This window comes from Carassius carassius, chromosome 42 (assembly GCF_963082965.1).
Source record: "Carassius carassius chromosome 42, fCarCar2.1, whole genome shotgun sequence".
Taxonomy (NCBI): Eukaryota; Metazoa; Chordata; class Actinopteri; order Cypriniformes; family Cyprinidae; genus Carassius; species Carassius carassius.
The window spans coordinates 20,866,910-20,894,040 of record NC_081796.1 but is presented as its reverse complement, the minus strand read 5'-3'; the positions used below and the strand labels follow the sequence as shown (position 1 = coordinate 20,894,040).

General features: G+C 38.9%; 1 protein-coding gene across 1 annotated transcript in view; it reads left to right on the top strand.

The window, feature by feature from the left end:
* The window catches only part of LOC132124149 (apoptosis regulator Bcl-2-like), a 45,344-nt gene extending 35,838 nt beyond the window's left edge, over nucleotides 1-9,506 (top strand). The window contains exon 2 of the mRNA XM_059535005.1: nucleotides 8,604-9,506. Within this exon, the coding sequence (XP_059390988.1) occupies nucleotides 8,604-8,738 (135 nt within the window). The 3' untranslated portion in view covers nucleotides 8,739-9,506. The remainder of the gene's footprint in view (nucleotides 1-8,603) is intronic.
* Nucleotides 9,507-27,131: the final 17,625 nt, after the last annotated feature.

The following is a 27,131-nucleotide window of genomic DNA, read 5'->3' as shown; positions in this document are numbered from 1 at the left end:
GTAAATAATGACATCATTTTCTGTTTTAGGTGTACTCATCCTGAGCACATAACATTGCACTGTAATTGCAACGCATTTTCTTTGAATTTACCATAGTTGTCTACATGTTATATTCACATGTCATTACATTTATCAAGTCTATTTATTATTATATATCAGTATCAGGGATTGTTATATCTTACTCCATCTGCCTCTTTACTTTTTGTTCTGCCAAAAAATACATAAAGTACAAAAATCAATATTCTCTTTTTGGTTGGATAGATTTAAGCAGATAAGATTTAGAAAGTGAATGATGAAACCTGCTCCAGGCACTGCATATGAAATAATTTGATATAGAATGTCTGGTAGATAGAGAATATGTAAAATAGTGAGGGAGAAAGATGCATGAAAGAGAGGGGGGGGGGGGCATGAATAATGCTGTTATAAATATAGGAGGCCCAGAGCCTGGAGACATCATAGCCTTGTCTCCTTCAGTGCCATGTCAGTTTAATGGAGAGCTTTACCTTTTTTCCGGATGCATCAGATTACAAGGTCAAGGTGCAATCTTCCTCTTCGGCTCCCCATTAGCGCCGTTTCTCAGACCTGATGGCTTTGACCCCCTGAGCTCTGGAAGATGGCCACACGCTGGCATCTGGGCTTCGGTCAGGGTCAGATGCCATTTCAGCACTGACCACCATGTCTAACAAGGAACTGAGTTGGCAGAGAGTTCAAGCAGCATCTTATCTTTGTCTCCACTAGGTCTTGTGTTAATGATGTTTCCTTTTCTTACTGTTAAGCTCTATTATTTCAGCTGCTCATGGCTTCTTGAACCTGTTATACTATAGAACACAAAGACCCAATCCCAATTCTATTTTATACCCCTTCCCCTACCCCTCCGCCTACCCCTTCCCCTTGTCCCTTGAAACAGAGGATTGGGACACCACTACTATGCCGACACACGTCTTCATTCGTTGTCTAGCTCTTACAATTCACACATATACTTTAATTATCGTTCTGTATTAATGAGCTGCTTACTGACACACACACATATCGGAAATCGCGCAGCTCACACATCCAGGAGAAAATAAACTTGTCAACGCTGCCCCACGACTTTTATTAAATACAGTTTAAATACTGAATTGCTACATTATATTTTCCAGTAAACTCACAATAAAAAGATAAACGAACAGACGCAAATACACGCAACTTCCATTCCTCTTTCTCTCTCTCCCTCTTTCTTTCTCTCTCGAATAGGCAATATTTGAGAAAATGGTTTAGCGATTTCTTATTATTGGGGGGATTAGTCTACGGCAGTTATCGCCCTGATCAGACATATGCTGTGGCACTATCATGCAGTCTGTAATGATATGACGTTAGCAAATATTAGCAATTTTTTGCAAACATTTCTTTGAGTAATATGACCATTAATATGAACTCACAATTGAATGTAACATAAAACAAATGATTACTTTTCGTTAAAATCTTTATTTATGCCAGAAAAGCTTACATTTATGTGTCTTTTTGTTCGCTGTAGCAGCCATGTTGCCGAGATAATTCATGCCCCTTCGGTTGAAGTGTGGCCCCGAAAAATCTGCGTTTGAAGGGCTATCTGGCCCTTCTCCTTACCCTACCCCTCCAACCAAAAGAGAATCGAAACAGCCCTACCCCTTCACGTGAACGCGCGAAACGGAGGGGAAAGGGCTAAGAGGTAGAATTGGGATTGGGCCAAAATATCCACAGTCTGTTTCGGAAGGATGAGGTGCTCTTTGGGTGATTCTGTTCATAAGAATAGTCTCATTTAAAATGAATAGAAAGATGAGTGGGTCTGTTCACTATCAGCGGCAGATGGCAGGTTCAACCCTCTAGTTATGCAGAATTTGTTTTTCTAGTCTGATGATTTATTAAGTCGGTACTGTTATGATTGAAAAGCCTGACAAACATGGCTGATTCACATTCATGGGTCAGTTCCCCTGTGCGTGTTTAATATGCATTTAAATTAAAATGATTCCTGTTGCATTTCCTGTGTGCGTGTGTGTGTGTGTGTGTGTGTGTGTGTGTATGTGTGTGAGTGAGTGAAAAAGTCAAATTATCTTTGTTCCTTCACTACTTTTGCAGCATCTACATTTACAGTCATAGCAATCAAAAGATAACTTTGTGATAAATTTGATATGGGGAAAAGGGAAGGGCCACAAAAACAAAAAAACAAAGAATAAGTGACCTTCAATAATTTTTTTTCTTTCTCTATTGATAAATTTCCCTATTTCTCTGTTGAGATAGAAAGTTGAGTTGGGAATTATTTATGTATTATTAATATAATATAATATTATATCTATCAAAACGTTGGTATTTATTTTAAGAAATTTTAAATTTCTATTTCAAATAAATTATGCTCAGTTGTACTTTATATTAATCAAAGAATCACAGTTTCCACAAAAATATGAATTAGCAAATCAGCATATTAGAATGATTTCTGAAGCATCATGTGACATTGAAAACTGAATTAATGGTTGCTGAAAATTCAGCTTTGCCATAATAGGAATACATTATTCAAAACTAAAAGCCACAAAACTCCAATTTAGTTTCTGCTAGAATTAATACTAAACTACTTTAAAGTATAATCCACAGAAGTTATATTGGTTAATTATATAATTCTGTGTGATTTATGACTTGAATACAAAACATGAAAACTTCCAGTAGGTGTCCCTCTTATGATCTCCAGATGTCCTGGGGTTTATATGACATTGCCAGTGTGACAGCCACAGACACTTGTGTCATTGAATGATGTAGGAGCATCAGTGTTTGCTGACTGAAGCGGCTCGATTTCAAAATTCATGAGATCAGATGGTTATTCTGATCACAGAATTCATAGCAAAGTTCCGTAGCGACAAGACAATTTGCAGAGGAACTCTTTCTTTGCATGCATGCTTTCTTAAAAGAGGTAATGCAACTATATCTCTTCCTTCCTTAAGGTGAAGGTCAGCTGTTTCTGCATTAGTTCATCTCTTGGCCTCATGCTCAATCTAAGGATATGATGACACCAGCACACTTGATGTGGAACTTAGTCCTGAGCAACTGCCGCTTGCCTTACAAGGCTGTAAAAGCTGCCCGGCTTGTAAACCAACGATCCATTCATGCATTCTGTCAGAGATTCAGAGATTCAGAGATTCAGATTCAGAGTTTGGCCACGCTTTTCGTTTTTTATCTCATTAACCGACTTTCATTTCCATTCTAAAATTGCAACATGCTACTCCAAACCTCCTCCACCACAGGAAGTCTTGCAGGGTTCTGTTAGACAGATTTCCAAGACACTCTTGCGTCTGACCAACACCCCATAGGAAGGACAGAAACAGAGATGGAGGAAGAGGCGGGCTTAGAGCAAATACTGTATTTCACATATATGAGCCGTTGGACATTTTCTGGTCTTTGATTGTATGATTACCAAGCTAGCTTCTTATTGTATCTGCCAGTACCTGTGTGTACAGGGTTGCTTTTGGAGGCCATTAACAAGGTTCTTGGGCAAACAGGCAAGAGACTGTTCAAGCACAGGGCGGAAGCTCCACTAATGAGGATGTTTACCAATGCGAAAGAAAAAAACAGAGCACACAGGGATGTGGACACTTGGCCGTCAACACCTCCCAGCTTGGTCCTGTCACCTCTGCCGCTGATGGGGCATCCAGGGCTCTCGTTTATGCCCTCATCACATCGGCAGCAATCAGACATACCCGCGATGACATCTCGTCCTGAGCATGCCTCTCGGGTTTGACACCTCCGCTGGCACTAATTCCTGTGGCTCTTATTAGGATGTATTGTGAGCTCATTTTGTGCTATTGTTACAGCCCTCTTTTACAGTAGTCATATCTGTCACCCCCTCTCTCTCCCTCCTTTCCTCTCCCTCTTCATTGCTCTGTGCCAGGTGCTCTTAAAGCCTGTGCAGACAGACAGACAGAAACCAAAAAAGAGAGAGAGAGGCGGATAAGATAGATAAATAGAGAGGGAGAGAGAAAGAGAGAAATCTGCGGAAATGTCTTAAGATAGTAAGGAGCTTTTCTTCTGATAATAAGGCTGACAGCCATTGTTAGTGGTACAAACAAATGTCAAGCCTGGCTTTTGTGTTATGGTTAAATATACTTAACTCGCTACATGGTGTAAAGAAGAATTAAGCGTGACCTCGGTGCAGCAAGGGAATAAAGACAGTTGTTTCTCCTCCAGCTATGAGATCATTGCAGGTTGATCATTTTTGGAATGCTATTCATGATTTGCTCAGATTGGACACCTGCAGCTCTGTACCTCTCTTAGTTGGAGCGGATGGCATCAGGTTTGATTGTTTGGTCCAAACCCAAGTTTGATTCCACCTTTCTCTTACCAGTGTGTCTTCACATTGTGTTTTTTGGCTGCAAATTACATTATGTTGTACTAGGGATGTTCAAATATATAAAAAAATGTTTTTGAACGCTCACCAAGGCTGCATTAATTATTTTTTTATTTGAAAAAAATACAGTAAAAACATTAATATTGTGAAATATTATTTTCAGCATCATTACTCTAGTCTTCAGTCTCAAATGAACATTCAGAAATCATTCTTATATACCGATTTGCTGTTCATGAAACATTTATCATTATCACTGTTGAAAACAGTTCTGCTGCTTAATATTTTTGTGAAAACCATGATTATTTCATAAACAGAAAGTACAAATGAACAGCATTTATTTGAAATAGAAATATTTTCTTACATTATAAATGTATTTGCTGTCGCTTTTGATCAATTTAATGCCTTCTTGCTGAATAAAAGTACTAAATTCATTACAAATATCTTACTGACCCTTTTTTTAGTGGCATTAGAAATGAAAATCATTGTTTAATTAACTTTTAAACAACAGTCGGTCCTTAAATCTGATTGGCTGGGTGGCTTGTTGACCGTTTACAGGTAGCAGAAAGGATATCAGTCTTTATTAGTGTTGGGGATTTTTCACTGCCTCTTACTGTAGGTTACATCTTTGTGCCAGTAAGTGGAGACAAGTGACTGTCTTTGTGTCTTTAAGACATTTACAAATGATTTTGACTGAGAATCAATGATTTATTAATTCAACCAAAAACAAAAACTGTGGGAAAATTTAAATGAACTTCTCATTTATTGTACTTTTATATAAATGAGTCATGCTGCTGGTCTGCAAGAGGTTGCAACAAAAAAATCCAAAGCTAAAAAAAATGACACTTGGACAAATGACAATTAATGGAATTTTACACAGTTAGCTGCTTTGTGTTGCATCAGCATATTTTAATTTTAAAAGCCTCAGAAAGCTGTTCACCATTTCTCTCTCTATCCCTGCATACTTGTCAAGTCGCGGCCAGTTTTAACTGATGTTCTTGGATTCAAATGCTCTGTGTCCCAGTGTGTGCTGGAAATTCACAAAGGGCATGTTGCACTACTTTCTCTCTCTCTCTTTTCGACTGAAGTTATCTTGCCCGTGAAGCACAGAATAATGTAATTCAAACCATTGGCCGTATAGGGCCAGCCCGGGCCCAAGCAGTGCATGCAGGACGATCACATCCCGCTGTATGCCACAATAAAACCACCGTTTACTATTGAGTAGTGAACCACGTGCAGCATAAGGATCTGGAGATGAAGAAGGAGAAAAGATACACACACACCGTTATAGCTGGATGGTAATTGAAAGGAATTTAAAGATTCTGATATGCATTTAGCAGACGCTTTTATCCAAAGCGACTTACAGTGCATTCAGGCTATCAATTTTTACCTATCATGTGTTCCCGGGGAATCGAACCCCCAACCTTGCGCTTGCTAGCGAAATGCTCTACCAGTTGAGCTACAGGAAAACATAGGATATGATTCCTATTAACGATTTTGGTTCCTTAACAGGTCCATGATTTTTTTTATGATTTTTTTCAATGTTTTTGAGGAAATATTTGAAAATAGTCATCTATTTTTTTTTTATTGCATATATTGCGCTCAGCAGTCTGTTATTTTAGACGTTAATGGATCGAATGTAATAAGAAAGACACAGACTTAACTGTAAATTAGATAAAAATATTAAATGAAAAATATGGTAACATATTTCATTTATTCATATTTATTACAAGTAACTACAGTGAGTCAGGTCTCACAAACCTCTACATACAAAAAAATATTGTTGGACAATGTGAAAGTAATAAGCTGTGGTTCAGTAAATCAGTCGATTATTCAGCCTCCACCGGGTTAATAATGTTTGATTAACTAAAACTAACCGACATTCAGTATTTATCAAACTACACTGGTCAAGCTATACAGTATGTGTTTGAATCACTTAAATGAACTGCCTCACAGGAGAGTGACACAGGACACTGGTCGAGCTATTTGTGTTTGATTTGCTAAAATGAACCGGCTTATATAGGAGTCATTAATTTGGAAATCAGGGAACACCATGTTTCGCAATGTGGATTCAGGGAACAGCAGTGATGTACCATATTTTCCAGACTATAAGTCGCACTTTTTTTCATAGTTTGGCTGGTCCTGCGACTTATAGTCAGGTGCGACTTATTCATCAAAATTAATTTGACATGAACCAAGAGAAATGAATTAAAAATGAATCAAGAGAAAACATTACCGTCTCCAGCCGCCAGAGGGCGCTCTATGCTGCTCAGTGCTCCTGTAGTCTACACTGAAGACATAGAGCGCCCTCTCGCGGCTCTAGACGGTAATGTTTTCTCTTGATTCTTGGTTCTAAATAAATGCGACTTTTAGTCCAGTGCGACTTACATATGTGTTTTTCCTCATCATGACGTATTTTTGGACTGATGCGACTTATACTCAGGTGCGACTTATAGTCAAAAAAAAATACAGTAATCACTATTAGTGTTTTAGCTATTTTTATTATTAACTCTTGACTGTTGATTTTGGTATTTATTTTTAAAAAGAAACTGGTTCTCGGTTTCCAAACATAGTTTCAGCATACATTTTTTCCCTCACATTCCTTGCAAACCCACGCAGAAGGGCTTCAAAAAGGAGTGCATGGGTGGTTACTGCTGGGGGTCTTGTGATTAAACCCAAAAACACTAGCCGAGACACACTCACACCTAAGTGCACGTAATTGCAAACACACATTCACAAACACCTACTTGTTTACACAGGGGGCCAATACCTCTCGCAGCTTTGCCAACAGCCTGAAGATCGAGAGGAATCGATGGTATCATTTGATTACATCAGCAATGTTTTGTCGCTTTCGTGACCTACGGCTGTGAATTCTTCTGGAAGATTATTTCGAAAGGGGCTGTCCCTCGTTTTATCTGTACACTATTAATTTACACTGTCTGCTCTTGGGGAAAGAACCTAATTATTTCCTTTTAAATGCCCCTGTAAACAAGAGGGGGATAAACTCTGTAATTTCCTTGTGCCAAATGCAGATAAGTATTTATGTTTGAGTGTAGGATTTCAGTTATACAGATGCGTGAAAGACGCTTTAGTTAGTCTGCAGTGAGTCTGGCTGGAGAAGGAAACGGCAGACGTGGTTGTGCGTAGGAGTGATGAGACAGTGGAAGCCCTGGCACAGAGACCCTGTCTTATATGCTCTCTTCCTTTATTTCTCCGTCTCGTCCTCTATGAGTGGGCTCACAGGGAACTGGGCTCAATGTTATGAATCTGAGCTTTCTTCTTTGTGCCTGTTCCCTTTTTCTCTTTGTCATTCGATGTGTTTCTCTCTCTGGGCTGGACGGTGTCAGTGTGCTTGTCTCAAATCCCCATGCGAAAATTTTTATTTCCTTATACAATGCAGTTAGACATGTTTCACATTACAGACATTCTATCAAACACTAACTGTGTGACAATGTTGTGCTTAAGATCAGTTGCTGCTTTGTTTTTTGCCAGATTTTAGGGCTGCAACTAATGATTAATTTGGTAACTGATAATCCAATGAATATCCACTAATTTTAGTTTAATTTTATACATACATAATGCATAAACAATATATGTATTGTTAATATATATACTGTATATTGAATTATCAGTATTTTAATGTTTTACTATTGGCATGCTATTTGTCGTCACAGAAATACACTACATTTTAAATGATGTCAAGATAGAAGATAGTTACTTTATATTCTAATAATAATACTTCACAGTATTACTATTTTTAATGTATTTGTGATCAAATACAGCTTTTGTGAGAAAGATGCTTTTAAAAAGCCTTGACGATATTTGCTTCTATCAGTATAGTTTTGGCAAGTCAGCTAGCTGTACATTATATTATAATATCAAGTTTATTTGGGGTGATCCTTTGGAACTTCCTGTTTGAATATTGTTGCATAGAATATGGTAAATTAGGGCAATTATGCTAATGTTGGTTATATGAGGCTTACCTTGGCTAACCTGATCAAAGTAAATTGCAGATGCCGAAAGTACAGCAGTGTCCCAGATTACCATAATGCACTCTTCTGTACAGTTATCTTTTTTTTCTGCAGTTATGTTCCCAAACTTTTGAATCTAGTTGTTCCTTTTATTGTCTGTTGCCCCCTCCCCCCACACCCATTACAGTGGAACAATGGAGAACGTAACTTCTAAATGACTATGTTTGTAATAATTTCAGCTCTTTACTTGTTCCTAATGTTCTGCTTTCTTTTCCTCTTTCTTTCAGGAAGCCTTCGTGGAGTTGTACGGTCAGCAGAGAGACTCTGTGTTCCACCCATTTTCGTCCCTAACAAAAGTACTTGGATTGGCAGTGCTTGGCCTGGCAGGAGTGACCATCGGAGCCTTTTTTGCTCAGAAGTGATGGCTCTATGGGTCTCTTCACCAAACTATCTCACTTTCTCTGCCTGTCTCTCCTCTTCAGCTTATCAAAGCATCTTTCAGTGCCACACTGTCCCGCCAAGCCCAGCACCAGTGCCCTTCAAAAGGCTGCAGCTGATTTGACGCCCATCCAGCCACAGGGGCTGTTGCGCTCATGCGCCTTCACCCTTTCTGGTGTGAAAAAAAAGCAAAGGAAAAAGAATACAGAATGAGGACTCCCAGGAACACTCGCACACTTTGACTATGATGCTCATCACTGCCATGTACAGCTGCACTCGCACAGAGATCGACACGCAAAACACGTGCACACACAAAAACTCTTGCTCGCCTGCTTCGTATGGAGGCAAAAAGAAAAAAAAAACATTTTATCTTTAAAGTTTGTTTCTTATGTACAAACCAAGCACAAATAGATTTTTAAACTTAAGACTCTGCTTTTTAGACATTTTAATATCAGTTTTTTTGGCATTTTGTAGCATGAATCAAAAAAAAAAAAGAGTGGAAAATAAGAACATTTGCCGGCGTGAATGTAAATAACTTCTCCACTGTTTGCATGTGTGGAGAAAAAGACTCCTTTAGCTACTTTTTTATTGCATGATGGCATTTCGAACTCGACCACCCACCCCTTCTGTGTTGATTCGGGGTGTTTTTGTTTTTGTTTATTTCTGTCTTTCACTCCATTGGATGGACCTCTTGAGATCTCCCGTCAAACCAACAGATGTTGAGCATTCCTCATTAAAAAGTTCCTCTTTGATTTGCTCTGTGTCTTACTGTTTGGTGAGCACAAAGAATGTGCCGACAACCAAACCAGAGCAGCTATCATGATATAATCGGGTCCTGGAGTTGACTGACCCAGATTGCCCCTCTTGAATGTAAAGACTGGAAGTTTGGTTTCCAGTTGTATATTGTTATACATATGCATTTCTTTTTTTCTTTTTTTTAAATAATTTTGATAGAAATTTCAAGGGTATTGTGTACATATTATGTCCGTGTTCATGTAGTGTGAGTATGTGTATATCTATAAATAGATAGTGTTGAGAGCTGGACATGGCTGTGTTCTGTTGGAGAATGCGGGCAACCAAATACTTCTGTCCAGCCCAGCCAGGTGTGTGCACATCTGTAGATGAAGCAGGCAGGTGGTAGCAGGGAACAGAAGTTCATTCAGGCTGGCATGATAGGCATGCAGGCCAGCAGGGCTTTGAAGAGACTTTGTACAAAACGGCAGGGCTTAATTTGTGCCGGAACAAGCTGGATCCGGATCCGGCACCTCCGAAATCGGATCCGGCACCTCATTTTGGCAGATCCCCCTCCTCCAGGGGTGGCGTTTCCGTATGGCAGACAGATATGTGCCGTAAAAAATTAACCAAAATTCATATCTCTATTATAATTCGTTATTATTATTTTAAATCAGAGGGTTTTACAAATATTTAACCAATGATAAGTATTTAAAAGAGCTTGTCAGTAAAACTTAATTACGCCATTGGATCCTCAAGCTCTCGCAAAACCTCGTCACTTCACGCGCCTTCACTCAGATTGACGCGCGCACAGTCTGGACTCTGGAGGAGATAGATCTCCGCTTATCCGCAAAGCAAGGGTAAACAAATAACTGTTTGAATACAGCATTTTCTTTACTCAAACACTATGTCTGTAAAGGCTTATGTCTTTGTGTGTTTGAAGACTGGAGAAGTACGTTTTTTGCCATATACCTTTGTACGTTTTGAATATCCTGTGCATAAGCGCTTTATCGTTTATATCATGAGACATTGGCCAAGTTTACTAAACAACAAGAAAAACTAAGCACCCATATAGCAACAATAAACGTTATATAGCCTGTAAAAGGTGATGATAGCATATAATGCGCTGCACTTGCCTCAGATGCGGACAAAACACAGATCTCCTCATTCGCCGGCCAAAGACCTCTTTAACTCCATTTGAGCTTGTTTTATATAGCCTAATGTTAATTGCACGTGTCTGATACAACACAAACACTGACGACGCAGTGTTGTTTAATATTTGATTTTTCCCCCCTTTTCTTTCATTTTAGTAGAGTGTGCCATGAAACTGTTTTATTTGTCAACAACCATCAGACATCATATCGTGTGTATTTGTTTGCTTAAACTCAACAAACTATGAAAAATAACTCTTATATAGGCTAATACAGGCGGCTTGATACGCGCGAGCTTTGGATGGGACTGCGAGGGCACATAGCCTAATACAGCATGTGGAGCGCGTGAGTCCCAAATGTCTTAAAATACTTAAAAGGTGTACAAATTATGCATTTTTGTGACAATGCAACAATTACCCGATTAGTCAAGTCAAGTGACAGTTCTGTCACCTGTCCCGATCGAAATGTGAGTGAGTCTTGTATCGCAGCTTGCAGCAGGTCGCTGAAGTGCAGACAAGATGCGCTGATGTGAACCGCGCTCCGAGAGAGTTTATGGTTTCGAATGACTGATTGAATCTTGTTTGTGTGGATTTATTTTATTATTCAAACCTACAAGCTATGTTGAATAAATGCAGGGATTTACCTCATTATAAACTTGAAAGCTGCAGGAATTATTAAAACCACAGAAATGTAGGACCTGATTAAATATAACTATTACACAGAGATTTGAAAATAAAATTCCACAACTTTTTCAAAACGTTTTTAGGCCTGGAAATTGTTGTTTTAAAATCGCATGGCATTTTCATGACCTTACAGACCCTAAATCACTTAAACTGGTCCAGCAATGTGATTGCGCGAATGTTCCGTTACCTCTCCCTCCTGTAATCACATGCCGGATCCGTTACCCCGCTTTGTTCCGGGACCTCGCAATTTACAAATTAAGCACTGCACAACAGACTATGTGATACACCGCCCAGCTGTAGATTTTTGGATGTCCCCACAACCAAAGAAATTCAATCCATCTTCAGTAACTTCCGCCCCAGAGAGTCATATCTAGTGCTACCCCACAACTTCCACGTTATATTCCACTGGGAGAGTCGAGTTCTCATTCAAAGGAAGATACTGAGACACCAGCTTATCCTAATGTCTTTTTTTCCCCTCAGATGTTCATTAAAGTAATTGATATAGATTTAGTGCTCTGTATCTCCCTGTCAGGGCAAAAGCGCACTGAAACCAAACAGACTATGGCTAACAATATTTCAATATTCATCAATGTCTTTAGTAAATTTTGTTTTAAATGTTCTGTAATATATGAGTCAAATGCTGAAATCTTGCAAAAACAGAATAAATTATATAGACCACAAGGTTGTGCAAAAGTTGAGATTTGAATTGGCACCCTTTCAGTTCACAAGTGTGGATTTGAATTGAATTAGCCATGCCCTAGAACACAATGAATTGAAATTTGACTTGGAATTTGCTAAATTGTCCCAGCAAAGTCCTTTTTATTAAAAAATACATATATTTAAAATTCTAATTTAATTTCAAATTCGCACAACCCTGATAGTGTCTGCAGACTTCAGTCAAAGTGGATGACTTATTTAATGTGGCGTGAACAAAAAAGAGGCTGTGAAGGATGAAAGTAAATGGTTATATGTCTAATTTACTTAATTTTTTATCCACAAAAAATTTGTGGAAAGACATATTTCAGTATTTTGTTGGCTAAACAGTCCCTGGTATATGGCATAAACAAACTGTACTTCTTTCCCTCAGTCACATTTTCATTCAAGTCAATACTCTAAGGATCCAAGGCAGGATCGACTTTATCTAGTCTATCAACACAATTCTCTCGAGTGTGTAGCGGTACAGATTAAACATTTGCTATCTAATAGTGTACTATATTGCTGCACCCTTTATCGGGTGGTGCAGGACTATATCAGAATATGTTAAAGCGAGTTTTGAGGACTCACACTGTAAGATCATTTTAGTTTAGCTGCTAAAGATCTATGTAAGACAACAGGGTGTGGAGCTGAGCTTCTACCCATTGCTGCACCATATGAAGCTGCTTGTGGATGAACCGCATATAACTGCCACTGCTGGAGCGGAACTAGTCCATCCATTCCTTAAGACTCACCTTACCTCTATTTAGGAGAAGCTGAGAAGTCTATTACAATCATACTTGAGTCTAAGAGGCCTTGTGTATTCAATTAAATAGCACCAATCTGTGATTTCTATTCATAAGCGATTTACAAATTCAGTTTGTGTCAAATTCCTCTGCACCTTTTAAGACGCAGTGCCTCTACAACATCAAGTGTAGTCGAGCAATGATTGTTTGGCGGGGAAATTTAATTTGACGTTTGACAAAGATAGACTAAGAAAGTGGAAGGTGAAGGATGCAGGATGCAGGAAATGTATGCGCAGTCTAGTAGTAGGATGTGTGTATGAGTCATAAGTTACTTATGTAGTGGTGTGTATACATAAAAATAATTTGCATTGTAAGTGGCCATTCACACAGAATGTGTTTTTGTGATTACATTTACATTTAATCATTTAGCAGATGCTTTTATCCAAAGCAACATACACATGAGGATAAGATTAGAAGCAATCAGACCAACAAGAGAGCAACCATATATAAGTGATGTGACAAGTATCAGTTAGTCTAGCACAGTGGACATAGAAAGATTTTTTTTTTTTTTTTTAAACATATAGAATAGAATAGGTAAGTGCTAGTATTAATTGGTCAAGTGCTGACAAAAAACGGGTGTCTTCAAAAACACAATACGCAGGGAAGTGGAATGATAAAACAAAGTATAGTACTTTTTTGTATAATGTCATATAATGTGTGAGATAAAAATGGAACGGTCAAATGTATATATCTTGCGCGTTTACATCAATTTTTTTTTTTTTTTTTTTTTTGCAAATGCAAAAATGCATTCTGTATGAATTCCCTTGAAACTGTGTCCTAGCCATGATGAAGCAAAATCCCACTTCTTATAGCTGCACATTAAAGCTAAAGTGTGTCATTAACTATTTATTGAAGTTACTGTTTTTAAACAGGTTTCCCAAAAGCTCCGCCTGGAGGCAAATCGATAGCCCAGCCCCCAAACACACCCCATTGGCTGAACCAGTGTTGCTGTTGCTGGGCAGATTGAGATGTTCAAACAAACAAATCAGTGTTTTGAAAACACCACAGAGCTGCACTTTTAAGGGAACTCAGCCTATGAAGGTCTTAATAATTGTTTTAACATGACAAAACATGGAATAGGTTCTGATTGGATCTGTCGTTACACAGAATTGTCCTTTTCTCTGTGGAGTGACAAATGAAACGATGCTGGAAAAGTCATGTCTGGTTAGGACACGGTCTGTGAGAGGGCAGGGAAAGTACAGCAGGTGAAACTTAGTTTAAGTCCAGTGTCAATATTAAATTAAATGTAAAATAATTATCTTTTTTTTAATATAAATGTCTTTTATGTCTTTGCAGGAAAAAAACAGAATTCTGAATGTAAAAACAAGATCAGCTCTTATCAGCTAAACCACTCACTTTTCAGAGTTGCATTGCTCGTACTTCTGCAAAAATTAAAAACTGTCAGTTCATTCCTCATTCATTCATTTTTGTCATACAGATGGAAAGAGGATGGGCCTCACGTTCATCAGCTCACGTTCTGTTTCATGAATATGGAAGTGAGATTTAAACTGCAACACAAGGGGTTTTCCCTTTTTCCATCTGGATGGTGGTGTTCCGGTGATATGTTAAGAGTAGAATTGCAAATACTGTCTCCATGGTTGCACTGGTTTGGTTTGTAACCATGTTATTTAAATTTTGCATGAGTGCATTCTTTCATCTCCAGCTATACAACTTCGTTTCGGTCGAGTTTCGGTGCGATTTTCATATTGTGTTCAATATAAATGACTCATTTTCATGTCTATTCTGAAAAATTTTTCAGAAAAAAATTTTTTTGTTTATAGGCAGCTACTCTAATGCATTCATTTTACAATACCACTTTCCTTTGAGGAAAAAGAAATCGATTTTCTCCCCCGATTTCTTTGCTTGCTTTCTTTTTAATGACTTTGCTGCCATATCTTCTCTCATATATCACATAACCATTAAAATGTAGCAAAATATCCGGAGGATTTTAATATAGAGACGGGTTTATATTTGATTTCCAAATTCTCATTTTTCCACCATGACCCTGTTTGTCTTTCTATGTTGTACATTCTGTCTTGTAAGCCCTCAGCATGTAGCATTCAGAAGCAGTTGTTCATGATTTTCTTTCTTGCTTTTTTTATTTTTTATTTATCATCATAGCACATGTGAGTTTTAAATGTGTCAATATTTTGTGTACGTATCCATGTCATAAGCTAACAGTTATGTGTCCTAATTAAATAAACCTTGCCTTTATTATCTGAGAAGAGCTGTCATGGTTTGCATCACTGAGTTGGAAACTCCAATATGTCGCTAAGGATTCTGTCACGTTCTGTTGTATTCCAAATTGAAGGCAGCTAGGGAATCGTTTTAACAGACCAGCTGTATATCAAGAGCATTTAAAGCAAGAATAGGAGAAGGTTGGCAACGGTGCCTCATGGGAGACGAGGATTTAACCAATCAACATGGGCCATGTGGACGCCCTTCTGTTTAACCTGGGGGTCTTTCTTGAGACACTTGTTTTACATCTGCTCAGCATAAAGGAATATGCATGTCTACTGTTTACAACAGTCATTTGCAAATTGCACCATCCCTTAAAGAACACATTGTGATGGTATCAGGTGGTAATTCTGGCACAAATGGAATCTGCACTGATTTGGGGGGTAAATCAGTGGACATGTGTGTTTTAGCATGGTAAAATATAGGGATGTCCAGATCCGATCACGTGATCGGAAATCGGGCCCGATCGCGTGGTTTCAGACTCGATCGGAATCGGACGTTACCTCCCGATCAGGACTCGGATATATATATATTCTCATTAATTTTTAACACATCTTTTGTTATGCGGTGGCACAGAGTTAGACCCTTTTGACTCCACACAGAAACAGCAACGCGTGCGGCATGACATCACTTTGTTTTCAAGAGCTGGTGTGAATAAAAATAGATTCAAACTCAAAGAGACATGATAGTTTGCGCATGACCTGATATTTCATTCAGACCCAGAATACAGCGAGATGAACATCACAGAGCGCTAAACTCTCATGCTGTGTGTGTCTCATTCATACTCGAAGCCGGAGCGCGCTCTCGCGCTGATATCAGGATATTCCTAATATGGACAAAAGCGTCCAGCTATGCTGTGGTGCTCACAGGAAAACAGAAATTTATGCAAACACGAAGACATTAATATTCGATCACGACAATAAATTGTTCTTCAAGTCATCTCCAGCAGGTGATAAATAAAGTATGAACAATGCAGTGCTGATTGACATAGTATTTATTACAGTAGACCTATAGAAACTATTCTGCATTATTATGTGATAAACAGTGTTTTTAGTATATAAACAAATCATTATTATTTGTTATTGTCCAGCATTTATAGATTTCTAAGCCAATTAAAAGCTAGAAATTAGAGAAAAAATAAAGTTGCCTATACTACCAGTCAGAAGTTTTTGAACAGTAAGCTTGTTAAGGTTTTTTTTTTTTTTTTTTAAGAAGTCCCCTCTATTCACCAAGCCTGCATTTATTTGATCCAAAGTACAGCAAAACAGTAAGATTTTGAAATATTTTTACTAGCCTATTTAAAATAGCTGTTTTATATTTTTACTACTACTTTTTTTACTGAAGTGAAGTGACATTCAGCCAAGTATGGTGACCCATACTCAGAATTTGTGCTCTGCATTTAACCCATCCGAAATGCACACACACAGAGCAGTGAACACACACACACACACACTGTGAGCACACACCCGGAGCAGTGGGCAGCCATTTATGCTGCGGCGCCCGGGGAGCAGTTGGGGGTTCGATGCCTTGCTCAAGGGCACCTAAGTCGTGGTATTGAGGGTGGAGAGAGAACTGTACATGCACTCCCCCCACCCACAATTCCTGCCGGCCCGGGACTCGAACTCACAACCTTTCGATTGGGAGTCCGACTCTCTAACCATTAGACCACGACTTCCCCGCAAATGTAATATATTTGAATATATTTAAAAATGTAATTTATTGAAGATCCTGGATCTGTTTTTTCGCTCTTCTTTATTCTTTTTTTATGTATTATAGAAGTATCGGATCGGGACTCGGTATCGGCACATACTCAAAATCAAATGACTCGGACTCGAGGACAAAAAAACCTGATCGGGACATCCCTAGTAAAATATGTTAAGCCATGTAGTGTTATTGATGGCTGAGAAGCACAATCAGATTAGCTAAAATATGAACACATACATGGCCTGAGATATGTAGAGCACATCCATTGAATAATAGAGTTAAAAAAACATGGTATTACCACAGTACTAAGTAAAAAAAAAAAGTACTGTAATACTACAGCGCTTTTCAGTCATGTTGTGTATTAAGTGATCACAAGTAAGTTATTTTGATGCCCATCATGATGTCACCACTGGGTAATTTTGTGAGACTTATGTGTCAGATAGTTTTAATGAGTGAAACATACAGCGTGATCAGTGTAGCCTGATTCACGATCAACTGACTCTTATGAGCCGGTTCTTTTAGGGAATCAAAAACATACAGCACAATCAGTGTAGTCCAATTCATGAAGCAAATGACTCTTGTTAGTTGGCTTTTCAAATGAATAGTTCAGAGTTAAAAACATCTGAAACTGCTGCATTAACAGAGAGAAAATGTCTTTCATATATGAGCAAAATGGACAACATAATTAAAAATATACACAAATACAAATCAAACTGAATTGAATCAGGAACTGCCCTACATCCTTTTTCATGTAAGCACAAGGCATTCAAGTTGAATTCCTTCTACTTGAATATCCAAAAGTGTGTCAAGAGTTTGTTTCAATAACATTAGCTCAAAAAAAAAAATGTCATTCTAGAAAAAGCCTTTTTTTAACTGAAAGGCGGGACTTTTAATCTTTGTGCCATATTTGAGTGCCTTCAATTTCTTCCCTTCAGTTTTCTTCTACAAGAGATCTGTCTCCTATTTAGTGTTTGTAAATTACAGTAGCTGTTCTGAACCATCCATTAGGTCTTGAACCTCAAACACAAGGACACACGTGCAAACACTCTAAAACTATAGCAACTCCACCATATGATTCTCAAGGGCTTCCTGTTGGTGCAAAAGCTGCCTGAGAAAAAAGAACACACACCAAGAAAGAGAAAGCTGTATGGATCCTTCAGCCACAAGAGGCCACCATTAATGTGCGGTTCAAACATTAACCTCGACTTCTCGCCAGGGGGATTCAACTGATGAAGAAAACCTTGATGACAATGATGATGCAGATGATGAATGTTACAACTCCACTACTGACAATGATGATGAGCACCATGAGTTATAGTCTGGTACTTATTTGTGTTGTGTGCTGCGGGGTGTAAACATACCGCTGTTTCTTTTGAGATTTCGCTCGTGTGATATTAGATTAACCTCCTACAGCATTCAGAACCCCTCACAGCTACATCTCCAAACACCTCCACCCGCACAAAACTACGAGGAAGCAGAGATAAAGAGAGCTAAGCCTCCGTGGGCCACACCCGGGGGAAAGAGGAAGGTTAAATTAACTTGAGACCAGAGTTCTTTGTGCAAAAACTACTCTCTCAGCAGATGAAATATTTGACATATGTGGAAGAAGGAGAATTTTTAATGATATCAGTTTTAGTCGGTATAGCTTGTGCATGTTCAGAGTTCTCGTAATTGCTTGCAATTGAGGGTGTTCTGGTAACTTCTTGGGGATATGAAACTGATGATGATGGCAAAATTTAGTCCAGCTTCAGATTTCTAAGCGCAAAACAGAGGAAAGTATGCATGCACGATACGTCCCAGATCACAGCAGCCTCTTTGCGTCCAAGGGGATGCATATTAACATCTAAGGCTGAAGTAATGCAACTCAATTTTTGATATCGAATGAACCTACCTTTGTAAGTGCACAACGATTTATGGATCTATTTGGATTTATCTGTTTTTGTTTTTAACAGGAGATCTCACTTTGTGTGAGATAAGGCATCCAATTTTTTTTTTTTTACTAAATTATGAAATGTAGTCCATTTTTATTATTATTATTAATAAAGTAAAATTGCACCTAACATGCCAGTGAGTAATCAGCATGCATTTTTGTTCATTGGAAATGATCAACTTTTCTATTTTAATAACTCGTGTTCCACATGATCAAAGTCAGATGAGATGAGGAGTGGCACGCTTCGCGCCCATCACGCCACTTCCCGCCGAAACGGGTGTGGCCCAACCCTATAAAAGGAGCTCGAAAAGGCTAACTCACCTGATTTATTTAATCACCGAAGCGAACCAGAGTGAATCGTACGCACGGCAGAGAACGCAGTACTCGTTCCCTCTTCTAGAGAGAACCGAGGTTACGTAAGTAACCGAGTACGTTCTCTTACGAGAGTTCTCTCGTACTGCGTCTTAGCAGGACCGGAGCGCTTCGGCAAGAAGTGCTTGAACGCCTGCGATGCTTTCTGGTCCTCGACGAATCGCTCCACAAACTCGCTGACAGATGATCCAAAGAGGCCAGCAGGAGTCAGCGGCACGTCGAGGAACGCAGCGCGCTCAGACTCCTTGATGTCAGAGAGCGTCAGCCACAAATGCCTCTCAGCCACCGTAGCGGAAGCCATAACCCATCCCATGGCCTGTGCAGCGGACTTAGTAGCGCGGAGGGAGAGATCCGAAGCGCTCCTCAGATCCGCGAGACAGATCGCTTCAGGCCCCATATCATCCAGCTTGCGGAGGAGATCGCCCTGGAAGATCTGCAGAGTGGCCATGGTGTGCAGCGCAGACGCAGCCTGCCCAGCAGCAGAGAAGATCTGTGCGAGCAGTGATGACGTCATGCGGCAGGCTTTGGATGGCAACGCCGCCTTAGTCCGCCGTCCAGCAGAGGGCGGGCAAAGGTGTGCTGCAATAGCCTGTTCCACCCGCGGAAGTGACAGGTAGCCTCTGTTCTTAGCATCGTCCAGTGTGGAGAATGCTGACGAAACAGATGAACGAACTCTCGCCGAGAAAGGAGCGTTCCAAGCTTTCGCCACTTCTTCGTGAAGCTCAGGAAGAAAGGGGGCGTGCTTTGAGCTGGGAGAAAAACGCTCATCCGGGAGAAAGCTACCATCCAGCCGGGAACGAGAAGGGGGCGCTGGAGCAGACCATTCGAGGCCGAGGCTCGCCGCGGCCAACGTGAGCACTCGCATCAGCTCCTTATCGATATCCACCCGTCTGCTGGGCCTCTGAGCAGAGGGCGCGAGATCCACAGAGCTCGCCCAACCCTCACTGCCCGAAGCAAGCAGAGAGCATGTGTCCTCTTCCTCCAACGCGGCCCTGATATCCACTTCCTCCGATGACGCGGCGGCAGACAGCGGACGCTGACCATCGGGAAGCTATGCAGGGGAGGCCGGTGAAGCGGAGGGAACTGGCGAGCTCGGCAGAGCTGGAGGTGGTTCCGGAAGGCGCTGCAAGCTGCGCTTTTTACGGCGCTGCGGCGCAGCGGATGATGCAGGCTTCGAGAAAAACGCCCTGCGAGTCCTCAGAGTCACCATAGGCATTAACTCGCAATGAGGGCATCCGCCGTCAGCGAGCGCGAGCGCTGCATGGTCCTCACCCAGGCAGGAGACGCAGATGACGTGACGATCTCCTTCGCTGAGCAGGGCTCTGCACGAGCCGCACGAGGGCATCTTTAAAAAGACGCAGCTCTTTTAGAGTGTATGTCGCAGAGCGAACTCACACAAGGATATAAGGATATTAAAGGATGTAGGCACCGGACAGCGCAGCAGGAACGGCAGTAGAAGGCAGCTTCCTCCGTGATCCAGCGATGCGTGAGCTTCGCTGAAGAGATGAAAAATCAGGTGAGTCAGCCTTTTCGAGCTCCTTTTATAGGGTTGGGCCACACCCATTTCGGCGGGAAGTGGCGTGATGGGCGCGAAGCGTCCTAATTGGTCTGATATGGCATTAGCCTGCGCTCGATAGGCTTTGCACTTGCTGCAGAGCAGCCAATGAGCGAGCAAGCCGTCTCGCCTATGGCTGTGTACTGCTGCAAATGCTCTTTACAAAAATTAAAAATTAAGGATAATTTTTTGCTTCAGTATTTCGTGAAAAGAGACTTTTCCCGTAGCGTCTTAGCTAAGATGCAGTACGAGAGAACTCTCGTAAGAGAACCAGTCATTTTAATAGGGATACACGTAATGTGGAAATGGACAGTAAAAAATAAGATGACACATCTCTACTTCTTTCCACTAAAAGTAACAGCAAAAATTTGTGGTCAAAATCCAGACATCATTTTACTGACTTGAATCTTTGAATCGTATTCATCAAAATGAACGAATCTTTTTTCCATTCATTTTCGTACATTCCTTTAATTTCATCAGAAAAAAAAATGTTACATGTTAATTGTAACATTCTCCATCTATTCAACACATCTATTTACAATTAAATTAAATTTGAAAGTTGAGACTTTGTTTCATACCATAACCTGTTCTATTTTGTCTGTCGGCACATTGTCAGTCCTCTTTGCTTCGCAATGTATTTTCACTGCATGAGAACATGATGTGTGGCGTGAGAGCACCATGGCTTGTTGGAAGAACACTCTTGGTGTATGTTGAAACTGCTCTGTCAAATGAGTTTGTGTGTGTGTTGAGAACAGTAGCTGTGGGGCCCTTTCTGCCACTCTGACCACGGTCCTTCTGGCCTGCTGTTAGTTTTACTAGCTCACCAACAGACACATTTATCCTTCAAGTGAGCCAGGTGCTCCAGGGAGAGCAAAAACAATGGTGATCCTGTCAGTGCAGAACTGAGAGCTGGACAGAGAAAAGTGCAGTGTTTGGCCAGAGACCCAGACGTGTAGGAAGTGTCGTGGGAATCTACGGGCGCACGCGCCTCACAAAGTGTTTACAAAGGCTTTTGGTGCTCTTCCACAGACCTGCTGACACAATATTTTAAACTTTGAAAGAGCTAATCAAACACACTTGATGTGAAGAGACTCTCCATGGATACAGTCAGGAACGGAAACTAACCTACCTGTAGTAACGGTCACCGACATGACCCTGAAAACTGATAAATTACTTAATTTCCAGCTAGTTTACAGCCACATCTGCTCTGTGTAAACACATGTTTGTTTTTGTGAAAAGTGGGTTCATCCCATAGGCGTAATGGTTTTTATACTGTACAAACTGTATATTCTATGGCCATACACCAACCCTACCCCAAACCTAACCCTCACAGGAAACTTTGTGCATTTTTACTTTCTCAAAAAAACTAATTCTGTATGATTTATAAGAGTTTTGAAAAATGGGGACATGGGTTATGTCCTCATAAGTCACCCTCTCCTTGTAATACCTGTGTCATACCCATTTCATTATACAGAGTTGAGTCCTGATATGTCACAAAAACTTGTACACACACACACACACACACACACACACACACACACACACACACACACACACACACACACAGTGACTTAAATGACATTTAATACCTAATTTCATGCAACTGAAACGAAAGATCAAGCAAATTAGAGTAAGAATATGAGAACCAGTTGAGTGTTAGTAAGAGTTCCCCAAAAACAAAATAAATAATGATTAAAACAAAATTAATTTGATTTACTCCTGTAAAGCACATTGATGGTAATACTATTATAAAAGACAATATATAAAATGTTATAATTTTATACCATTTAATTGTATAACACGAATCCACATTTCAATAAAGAAAAACATATTTCCTTTTTTTTTTTTGGACGTTCATCTAATGCTCTCTAGTGGACAGTCATTAACACATGCTTCAACACTTGGTGAGGAAAGATTTACACTCAAATAGCAGAACACCACAATCAATGGCCGTTTCCTTACTACTGAGAACAATAAAACAAAGAAAGAGATAGCTGAATTTTTATTTGTTCCTTTATTGGCTGAATATTTTTTATGACACCAATAAATAAAGCTGAACTATATTAACAGCAAAAACGCATGCTTGTGTTTTTGAGAAAAAAGATTGTATGATAGATGAAGACAAGCGGCAAACAATAAAATGCCTGAAACAATGCTGTGCCAATAAATCGAAGCTGTCCGAATGTGGTCTACATGTAACATATTTATCTTTGGAGTGGCATGGACATGAGACAGAACATCAGTCTGGCTTCATCCATCATGTTCAGACAGCCAGTGCTGGAGGTCCAGTCCAAAGGCATCGGTAGTCAACCGTGTGAAGAAGAAGAATCAGGCAGAGCTGATTAACATTCAGGTGTTGGTCTTCTCTTGCATATTTAACACTGCAGCTCAGAAAGCGATTTAGCAATGACCCCGTCAAGGACACAAGCGTGAACGTGTGTTTGAGTGGGTAAATGAGCACATGCTAAAGTATTTTGGGGATGTTGACTGCTGTAAGATTTCCTCATGGATGCATTTTACGAGATGCAGACCGCATCTAGTAAAATGATTTTTCTCTCAGGCTTGCCTTGAAAGCATTACAAAATAGATTGATCAAAAGTGTTAGTTAAGACAATTATAATATTATAAAAGATTTATTTCAATTAAATTCTATTCATTTGAACTTTTTATTCACCAAAAAAAGTGTTTATGATGGTTTCCACAAAATGATTAAGCTTTTTTAATATGTAATATTATGTTTGAATAAATACTATTAATGTTCCTTATCATAATGACATGGTTCAGTAGAGACACACTCGACCCACTAGACCTTGTTTTCAGGATCCACTTTAGAAAATGGCTGCAGTGCTCCAATATTTTTGTGGAAACATTAAATTTCATTATTTGAAATGTAAATATTTTTGTAAAATTATAAATGTATTTACTGCCACTTTCAAACAATTGAATGCATCATGCTGAATAAAAGTATTAATTTCTTCTTCTACTTCTTTAAATCTTACCCCAAACTTCTGAATAGTAGTGTATCATGGATTCAACAACTAACATTACACAATATTTCTGATTTTACTGTATTTTTTATCAAATAAATGCAGCCTAGATGTGCATAATAAACTTATTTTCAAAACATTACAAAACATGAATTATTCCAAACTTCTGACCAGAAGTGTAAAAAATCTTTAAGTTTTGCTTCGTCTTGCATTATTCTGTGGTGCTTCATTCCTCAGCTCAGACACGTGGCTGTCTTGGATCTTGTCTTGGCTACAGGAGCTGGCAGATGTCTGGATGTTCCTCAGCTGTCTTGCTCATTTGCACATCCAGGCTTGTAATCATTGGTAGATGTGGATGTGAGGCCTGTTTGTTGTTTGGCACGTTTTAGTTGTGACTGACGGTCCACAGCCTGACAAACTGAACAAACACTAAGATGTACTGACATATATTTATATGGGAATACAATTACATAAGATAAACAACTTACACTCAGGTAATAGAAGAAAGCTAATCCAGATGAACCCCATCATTGGCAGAAAAAGGGCATTTCAATTTGCTATTCATACTAAAAATAAATTAACATTTCATACATATAAAATTTCTCAAGATCATTGCTTATACATTGAAAAAACTGACTGCCCACAACTATAAATAAGGATGAGGTGAAGCTTCTCAAGGTTTACCAAGTAGTGTGATTTTTTTTTTAAGATGCTGCAGAAGGCTGACACACTCCTTCTGACAGACTAGTTATCACTAGAACAGTGTTCATGAATGCAGATGATCAAGATTTTTATAAACCAATTCTTAGTTTAATAATAATGAGTTTTGAAGGACAAAATAATTTTAAATATCATTCAATTAGTGTATAGAGTACATAGATAAAGGATCATACTATATATGAAAACTAGATATGTCAGAGACACACATTTCTGTTTTTAAATGTTGTTATTAGATGCAAAATTGTTGATAGTGTGGAGGCAAAAGCGACAAGCAGCCTTATTTGTGTAAAAATTTCACAAAATAAATATTGAAATGGTTTCTGTTTATTCCACGATAATTTAAACTTAATAATTCTTTTTTTTTTATCATGGATTTTCATATTTAAGTTTGAAAGTCTGGGTCTAATGTAACAGTAAAATCTATACATAACCTACTGGCCATTTCAAAATACATAAAAAGGTCTAGCTTTTCTACTCAGTGTGAAATTTGAGTAATGCCAGTCATTCGGACAAAAACACTCGGATACGTTTTTTAAAATAATTGATACTTTATAAAATAAACTATAAAATGTAACCACACTGTAAAAATATTAGTATGAACACAAACTTTATATTCCATTATATTGCATTTACACGCTTTTGTCCAGCAGATGATGTAAAAACAAATTGATGTGATGTTATGTTATGTGATGTGATGGCTGTCGGTATAGTGCTTAATATTAATTTAAAAATGCAATATAAAAAGCATGGCAAAGCAGGAATGTTCATGCAGGTTGTCATAAAGTCAAGTGTAATCGCAAGGTTTCGTCATTAGATGGCACTGTTGCATCTCTTACTGGTTAATATTGAAATATTGAGATGCACATCTGAAAATTAAACACATCTTTTGTGCTTTATTGCTGTCTAATGGACAGACGAGGTATTGACCTATCATTTATGAAGCTTTCTTTAGTATAAGGGCTTGGCTTTATGATCTATTTAATACAATTTGGATTAATGGCACATATCAGTTTGGCAGAACATGCTGTCTGGTTAATGACAAGATTTACACATGGCCGTGTTGAGCTCAGCCGTCTGATAGGTTGCATTACCTATACTTTTGTTTAACGAATGCTTCTTATCAAGGAGAACTTGGGTTATGAAAAGAAACAGACACAAATACACCAACACGCTGTAACCAATTAAATCAGTAATGACATTTTCAGGGTTATCTATCAGCTTTTCTGAAAAACTTTAATGAATCTAGAGCTCGTTGGCTTCTTATCTCAGTGGTGGTCTTGGATCTGTCAAATGCTCTCTCTTTTCAAAGATCGCTCAATCATGTGAAGGCCCTGTTCCCCAGCTGTGGGACCCCATTGTGTCTGCAAATCAGTAGGACACAAATTTAATGTGACTGCTTTAAATGAAGAAAAGAAATCAGGATGCCAGCCCTGTCCTTTCTAGTATGCCACAGTCCTGATTATCCTCTGGTTTAAGGTTGGGACGAGAGGCTTATAAATTAGCACCCACAATTATTCACCATAATAGCAGCTAGCGCTCGCTGTCCTACAGTACATAATTATGGCTGACATGGGAAATTAACATTTAAGTTAGTGTTATAATCTAAAGCCTCCTAGAAAAGTAGACGGACAAGGAATTATTGTAAAGGAATGATCAGATGCCCTTTAAAAGAAATAGTTACTGTAATACCTGTCACATAGATAATAGTTGTTATCTGTTGCACTGGCTTTAAACTGGTTTGCTTTAGGACTCAAATTTTGTGTGTATATATATATATATATATATATATATATATATATGTGTGTGTGTGTGTTTGTGTGTGTGTGTGTGCATTTTTTGTTTAGAAAATAGAAAAATAATTTTTAATATAAAAAAACCAAGCCAAAATCATAATTGGAAATAAAATTAGATCTATTATCCTGCCCTAATATACAGTCTCTGATGTCAATGATACAAGATTTTTAAAGTACATTCTAATATATTCTATATGCATATATAACAGTATGTATGTAATATTTATAATATTTATAATACCATAAATATTACATAAATGTATTATACTGTAAACTGTTATTTAGTCTTCTTTAGTCTTTTTTATTAATGTATCTGAAATAGATTTTAAACATTGTTACAACTGACATATTTACATAGTGAAGAGTAAAGTGTCTTGCAGTGAAGTCACAGAGACCCGAGTTCAACTCTTGGCTGATTAGACTTATATTAAAGCAGCAGGGGGGAATTTGATTGCATTTATTTTGTGATTTTACAGACTTGATACACTTGACCTGTACTGTACGATGCTATTAATGTAACATCCATCCGCCCACCATGTTTGACTTCTGGCAGGTGATGAGACTCGTGGGCAAACAAACCGCAGCAGAAGTAGGATGGAGAGACAAGGAGGAAGTAACACAGGAAAAAGTTAGCCATTCTGGGGTTGTAACCCTCCAGTTGAGAACCACAATCTAAACAAACAGATGACACTGGAACTGTTTTGGCTTCTGGTACGTTAAACCTTTCCTCAGAAGAATGTTGTGCAAAGTCCCTGAAATATTTTCAGCACCAATGTTGATCTGTTTCACTATCTCTGGCCTGCGTAGGAAAATACCACAGTCGATACTGGCAAATAACAAGTCAAAGGGATGTTTTAGAGGACTGAAATCTCATTGAACTAAACAGTGCTTCATTTAAGGTCAAACCATTATTGAACAGTCTATTGAATGAATCACTTTGTCTGAGAGCCACTGATAGAATCAAAGGAAAGGAATCTATTGAGGCCTGTGTTGTGAAATGGATAGAAAGAATT